Source organism: Echinops telfairi, unplaced genomic scaffold (genome assembly GCF_000313985.2).
Source record: "Echinops telfairi isolate 266 unplaced genomic scaffold, ASM31398v2 ScPeMD7_7468;HRSCAF=8506_0, whole genome shotgun sequence".
Classification (NCBI taxonomy): Eukaryota; Metazoa; Chordata; class Mammalia; order Afrosoricida; family Tenrecidae; genus Echinops; species Echinops telfairi.
Window position 1 is genome coordinate 67,879,367 of NW_022111369.1, and position 6,775 is coordinate 67,886,141.

General features: G+C 39.7%; 1 protein-coding gene across 2 annotated transcripts in view; it reads right to left on the bottom strand.

The window, feature by feature from the left end:
• NMU (neuromedin U) overlaps positions 1–6,033 on the bottom strand; it is a 15,539-nt gene extending 9,506 nt beyond the window's left edge. For both annotated transcript variants that reach the window (XM_045284031.1, XM_045284032.1), the window contains exons 1-4: positions 5,995–6,033; positions 4,381–4,410; positions 4,237–4,287; positions 1,925–2,002 (exon numbers count right to left, since the gene is read on the bottom strand). In XM_045284031.1, coding sequence (XP_045139966.1) covers positions 1,925–2,002; positions 4,237–4,287; positions 4,381–4,410; positions 5,995–6,018 — 183 coding nt within the window. In that variant the 5' untranslated portion in view covers positions 6,019–6,033. The remainder of the gene's footprint in view (positions 1–1,924; positions 2,003–4,236; positions 4,288–4,380; positions 4,411–5,994) is intronic.
• Between the last annotated feature and the right edge of the window lie 742 nt (positions 6,034–6,775).

Here is a 6,775-nt window from a genome sequence, read left to right on the forward strand (position 1 = left end):
TTGTGTTGGGAAGGTGAGCATCATAGAATGCCACTAAATTCAACTTTTAATAGTAAAATAGCACTAAAGTTTAGACAGTAAAAGGAATGAGATTGTGAGGATCTTTTTATTTTTTACAAAGACTAGACATCAGGAACTCCTTGGATGGCACTCAGCTACTAGCTGAAATGTTGGCGGTTCAAGGTCACCCAGAGGCATCTCAGAAGAAGGCCTGGCAATGTATCTCTGAAAGGTCACAGTTTTAAAAGAACCAGGAAGCCGTGCTACTCTGCATTTATGGGGTTGGCATGAGTTGAAACCAACCTGGCTACAACTAACAACTACAAAAAGAAGTCAAGGCTGTTGTAATTTCTAATCTCACCAATTCAGTATGATTCTGAGAAACTCCTTTAACTATTCCGAGCCTTTTTTTCCCTTTTGTGAACTGGGGATAGTAATATTGCTTTATTTACTTGATACGGTTCCCAAAAGAAAATGATGAAATAAGACTGAAAACTATAAAGCTTTACACTCATGTCAGACATGACTTAACCACAGTACCTCGATCTTTTTTGCCATGATACCAGAAGAACTTGATGGTGCCCAGCTATCATGACTGAACATTTTCGGTCAAATATTTTATAGAAGAATTCTAATAAAAAGGGGGAAAAATACAGATCATAATTTCAAATTCTAATGGACCTTCTAGAGCCACTGAGGCTGGATGAGCCCTTCAAACTATGGCCTTAAAATAATCTTTAAACCAGAAACCAAGAATAACCACCGAAGTCTTCTTATACCAAACAGTAGTTTAATTTACCTAGTATAAATGTCCACTTTGAGCATTGTGCTTTTTTAAGATCCATTTATATGGAACCAAATTGATAATAGCCAGGAGGTAGAAAATTTCAGGAGCAGTTGAGTGTATCCTAATGGGGGAAGGACAAGTTGAAAAAAGAGTGACAACTCGGAATGGTTGCACACGAGAAGAAAGTAACCAATGTGACTGAATTGTTGGTCTATAAAGAGGCTTCAAATAATTCATGGAAAGGTTCCATTATCCCTAAATTCTCTTTCCCCCCCAATGTTTGGAAGCTCTGCTGTGTACATTCTCAACAACAACAATAAAATGAATAAACAATTATTTAAAAAATAACAGAAAATTTTGGCTTTGGAAGGGTCAGAATTCTTTCTAAATGACATTACTGCTCTGTTAATTTCTAGTTTAAACTATTTTAACTCAGTTATATTTCCTTAAGTGTAGATGCTTGATTTGTTCCATATTTTTGTTAATTGTGGAAAAACAAAATACCTACACTTCTGCTATATTTACTCCATGAGCCTTATTCTTACTAACTTGTTAACTCTTATTTAGAAAGCTTGCCATCTTAGCTCTTTGCTAACCTGAATAAAGAGAGACAGTGAAACACACACACACACACACACACACACACACACAATCCAAACTCCACCCAACCTCCTATCATCGACTTAATTCCAACTTCTAGTGGCACTAGATAGGGTTTATGAGACTGTAAATCTTTACAAGAGTAGACAGACTCGTATTTCTTCCACCGAGTGGTTGGTGGGTTTGAACAGCCAACCTTTCAGTCAATTGCTTTTTATTTGTTCTTCTAGTTCTACCTAACTGCAGTGTCTTTTCCTAAAACAAGAGCAAGTTTCCCTCTAGGAGGGTCCTCACCCTTAGACAGCCGTGGAAACCCAGCTTTAATGCCCCTCGTTTGAGACAACAAAGAAGCAATCTGGGCAGTGGCACCAAATCTCTTCTCCCTGGGGGTAAAATACCTCCACAAATAGGTGTCTAGGTAGGTGTCTATGGAAGTGCTCAGCCTACAGAAGAGCGCTTTGCAAACCACCCCCAGTGGAAATGAATGGAGAGGGCTGTCCCACACAGAGTGGCAAGCATGCGGCTGATCTTACGTACCCCCACTTTGAACCTCTTCATCCTTCTCTCCTGCAGTTGAGGAATGAGCTGCAGCAGCGGGTGCACGACAGACGACGACTGAGAGGACACAAGCACACAGGTGAGGAGCACGTGGCTTCTCGGCTTTGGGCATAAAGACCTGTTTCCCGTTTGTTTGTTTTGGTTTTCCCCACTCTCCTTGCTCCACACACAAGAAGAAGGGTGGTATCTAAGACACCCATCTGCGAATAAACCCTTTTAAAAACAGCCCAAGAGGAAACAAAAACAACCCTCCACCAGCGAGTGGATTCCAACTCAAATCAACCCAAAGAAGGCTTCCTAGCAGCCTTGTCTTTGTCCCACAAAGCAGCTGGCGGGCTATGTATCCCGACCGTACAGTTAGCCGCAGCCCAATGTGACCCGGGACACCACCCTTGACGTGCTAGGGTCTTGGTCTTATGTTGAAGGCGTACTCTTAGGGGCCCGCAGCTCTCCTGCTGGCAGCCAGTGAGTCAAACACTTCGTTGCATCTTTGAGAGACAAGCTTCTGGACTTTAAAGACTCGGGGCTGATGAAACTGTGTCCCCAAACCTGTCTTTTATTGGGAAATTGAGCCCAGTGGCACAGCGAGTCACGCATTGGATTGCTAACTGCAAGGCCAACAGGTTGAAGCCACGAGGTACGCTAGGGGCGGACAACGAGGCTTTCTCCTCCCACAGGGAGCGAGCAGCTCCGAACCCCGTCTTACAAGGCGGCTATGAGTTCGAGTTGACTCGATGGGAGCGAATGAGATTGTCTGCATACACGTAGTCATCTCCACGATAAATCGTTTGAATTGACATGGGGGAAGCAAGAGAACCCCGAATAGAACACAACTCCCTGCCACTGAGTCAATTCTGACTCATGGAGAAGCTTATCAAAGCAAAGAAACCTCATGGCCATGGAGTCGGACCGACCGATAGCAACCCAGAGGACATAAATTATGTGTAATGGTGAAAAAATGTTACGAAGCTACCTATTATTTTTTTTCAAATGAAAAGATGCCAAGCTGAAGAAAATGAAAACACATTTGAGACATGTAGCTACCTGAGAATGTTTCATTTTAAAAGCATGGCTTGAATCGAGCCTTCTCACTGGTATTAAATTTGTTTATCGAATGAATTACTTGAAGTCCTATGTAATGGCTGTATGTTAACGGATTCAATTTACATTTGGTTTAAAGCCAGTGTAGTCTAACTGGCAACTCCTCATATGTACGATTATGACATGTGATGAGCATTTAAAACAGTTTACAGTTCATTTACCGTTGCATGCCTTTTGGTCACACATATTTAAAATACACCATTCTCTTCAGTTCCTGTCCTGGTTTATGGTGGTGAGTATTAAAATCTTACTAAAAATGTAAAATCTTCGAAGAATACTACAGTCAAAGAATAAGTATTCAGGGTGACACACTGAAATGAGCTGGCAGGCATTTTTTAAATGCAGATATGTAAAGGGAAAACTACCACTGAAAACACAATTTAGAAGTGAATCCACTCACTGCCATCTCATCCATGCCAATTCATAGCGATGTTAGAGGGCGGATTAGAATTGCCCGGTGGGCTTCTGAGATTTAACTCTTTACAGGAGTAGAAAGCCTCATCTTTCCTGACCCCCGGACGGGGCTAGTGGTTTGGAACTGCTGACTTTGCAGTTAGCAGGTCGATGTGTAACCACTGTGCCACCACAGAAGTGAACCGAATTATAGTTACTGGGTTCTGATTAATCTTAAAATTCTAAATTATCGCATTAAATTCTTAACTACTTACTCGTAAATTGACATTGGATTAGAAGATAATTTTTTTCTAGTTATATTTAATTGTTTTTTATAATCATCCTTTAAAATAATGATTAAAACATCTTTGGATCAAACTATTCTTTGCTTGTATTAATCACCATTTGAAATATATTATAAATGTTTTACTTATTTATTTGATTGTGGGGAGGCTCTAGAATTTAAACATTATGAGAGTAGGAATTTCACTTTTTAATATTCTTGTTTTATTTTTGGCCATAATTATAGTACCTTAAATTATATCTGGCAGATACTTAGTAAGTAATTGTTGAATGAATGGATGAGTACATTTAATGTCCATGTAATCATTGACATGGAATAAATTAATATATTATAAATTTTCAATTCTATTTGTTCATTCACATAAACATTCTGCATTTGAAAAAAGCATGGCTTATGATCTAGTGTTATTAGATAAACTACAAAAACAGGTATTAAAAAAAAGATAGCGGAAAAAAAATAGATAGCGATTACTCATAGTAATTTTACAACTTACCACAACATTTGAATTGCCCAACTTCTGTGTCTTTGAATAATGAAATAAGAACTGTTAAAGAAAGAAAGAAAGAGTGATGCTCAATCTAGAAGAAAGTGGTTTCCTTGATCATTTTGACGTGTGTGTTAAAGAAAACAACCTTACCCTTTTGGTGTTATCTTTTTCATAGGGTTCCTATTGAAAAGAGAGAGATACATATAACTTTTAAAACCACATCACATATGGTATCTAAATATCACATAAACTATGGGACTGAAATTGGTTAAACATAGCATGAGAAATTTAATATTGCTAAGTGAATAATTAGAGACATAGACAAAGCTCTTTATTGTATTATTATTCTCAAGAGTAAAAAATAAGAAACATCCTAAATGTTCAACAGAGGTGCAAAGGGAAAGAATGCTATAACCACCTGATGGAGTGGTTAGATAGCTAGACTAGATGGAATCACATCAAAATAGCAAATCACTATTATCACGAAATGATAAGCTTGTGAGTAATTTTAACTTTCTCCTATTAATATTCTTTACTCATTTCTCCCCAAATCTCTGTAATAAAAAGCATCTGGATCTGTTTTTCCCTTTTTCTTTTTAGTTCTTACTTGTTTTTCATGCAAAAGTGAGATCGTGGATAGATGGCATGGTCAATGCACCTAAATTTCATGTTAACTAGGGGGTAAAGTCCATTGGTTTTGAGGTGGGCGTTTCATTATTAAGAAACACTGGAGAATATACTTGTAAATCCCTATATTATTTAGTTTCAGAAACCACTCAAGTTTTTAAATGATCAAGTTTCTTTGAATTATTGTATAGGAAAGGTTTAGAAATCAGAAGGTACATCAATGACCATGAGTACAATTAGAATTGCTAATGACAAAGATCATTCCAAACCTGAGGCTCTTTCTCCTTAATAGGGTAGTTTAAAAATAGTTCCTTTATAATACAGACACCGAATATAAAATAAGGTATGGTGCATGACACTGTTTTCAAGTTTTTATCTATTCTTACTTCAAAACAAAAGATTCTTCAAAGTATCAAATAATTATTTTAAGAAACCAGGACACTGCACACGAGTGCTCTCAAAACGATTCTAACTCATAGCAACCCTGCCGGACAGAGTAGAACTGCCACCCATGGTTCTGGAGGCTGTAAATGTACAGGGAAGCAGGCAGCCTTATCTATCCTCCCATCGAGCAGTTGGTGGATTTGAACTGCTTTCCTTGTAGGTAGTAGCCTAACTTGTAATCCACTATGCCACCAGGGCTCCAAAGACATGAGTAAGTATATGCTTTTCAGATTGGCATGGGCATTGCAGCTTGTTTCCATTTGCATTGCATGCCCTTTTCTCTAACAAAGCACAGCATCTTACTCTTAGAGCCAAATCAAATATGCTTAGCACCTTAGAAAGCTGTATCTGTTCCACAATTATAGTCCAAGTTAAGAGAAAAATAAAGACAGCATGACCCCTTCCCCCATCAGAACTGGAACAGTCTTATAGTTGAAGGGGCATAGAATTTACAAATTAGATGACTGTAAACCCCATTAAAATGACCCTAAATTCTCAATTGTCAGAGGCACTGCTGTTGTCGTTAAGTGCCATCCAGTCGGTTCCGCCCCATAGCAACCCAAAGCACAACAGAATGAGGCACTGCAGTACTTGTTTGTGTATTATACATATCCTCTCCCAGTTTTCTCTTAGTATGTCCCTAAATCACTGAGCAGTTCCTCGCATGTAAACAAAACACTCCTTTAACTGTACCTGAGGCTTTCGAAGCATCCCCATAATCCCCAGGCACAGCTCCTCTAAGGCAGTGGATGCCTAATGGGAAGGAGAAGATAACATGGGCCACGGTTCTGGTTTCACAGCATTTGGGTAGAGAAAATACTACGAACTTTTAGGAGCACAAAGATTCCAACTACTCTGTTGGCTTGCCTTGATTTCCCTCATGACAAGAACTGGCTGCAAAAAGTAACCCTTCCTTTCGACCAGAAACAAAGGCCAGAGACTGTCCACACAGCCTGGTCCAGGCTTCCACTGCCGCTGAGACACATGGTTCTTACTACGCACTAAGCTTTCATGAAATGCTATGACTCAGTAGGCAGAGCAATGCCAAAAGAAATATTATTCTGCCCGGTTTTTAGCAAAGTCTACATCTACATGCCAATGCTGTGAGCCCAGAGAACATTAGTCATTACTGGCTCATTTGAAAAGCATGCAGTTGCTCGCAAACACTGGAGGTTGGTGGAGGAAGAAGCGCTGCATGGTGTGGCTAATCTGTGTACCACCCTTCCAGGCTGCTGACTGCACACCCCAGGATCAGGTTTTTCAAAGCATTTGATTAGGGAAGTAGGGCAGGGCTGCTTGTGGTTAGCAGCCAGCTGGGTGTGGTGAGGAGTAGCACAAATGGACAAGCAGGGGCGAAACCTGCTTTTGCACAGCATTCAGCACAGTAGTACTGGGGACAATTGATTACTGAATAAGGGTATTTGGGAAGTAAGGAGGAGCTGGAGCAGTGAGGGAAGCAACAAGTGGGTGAAGG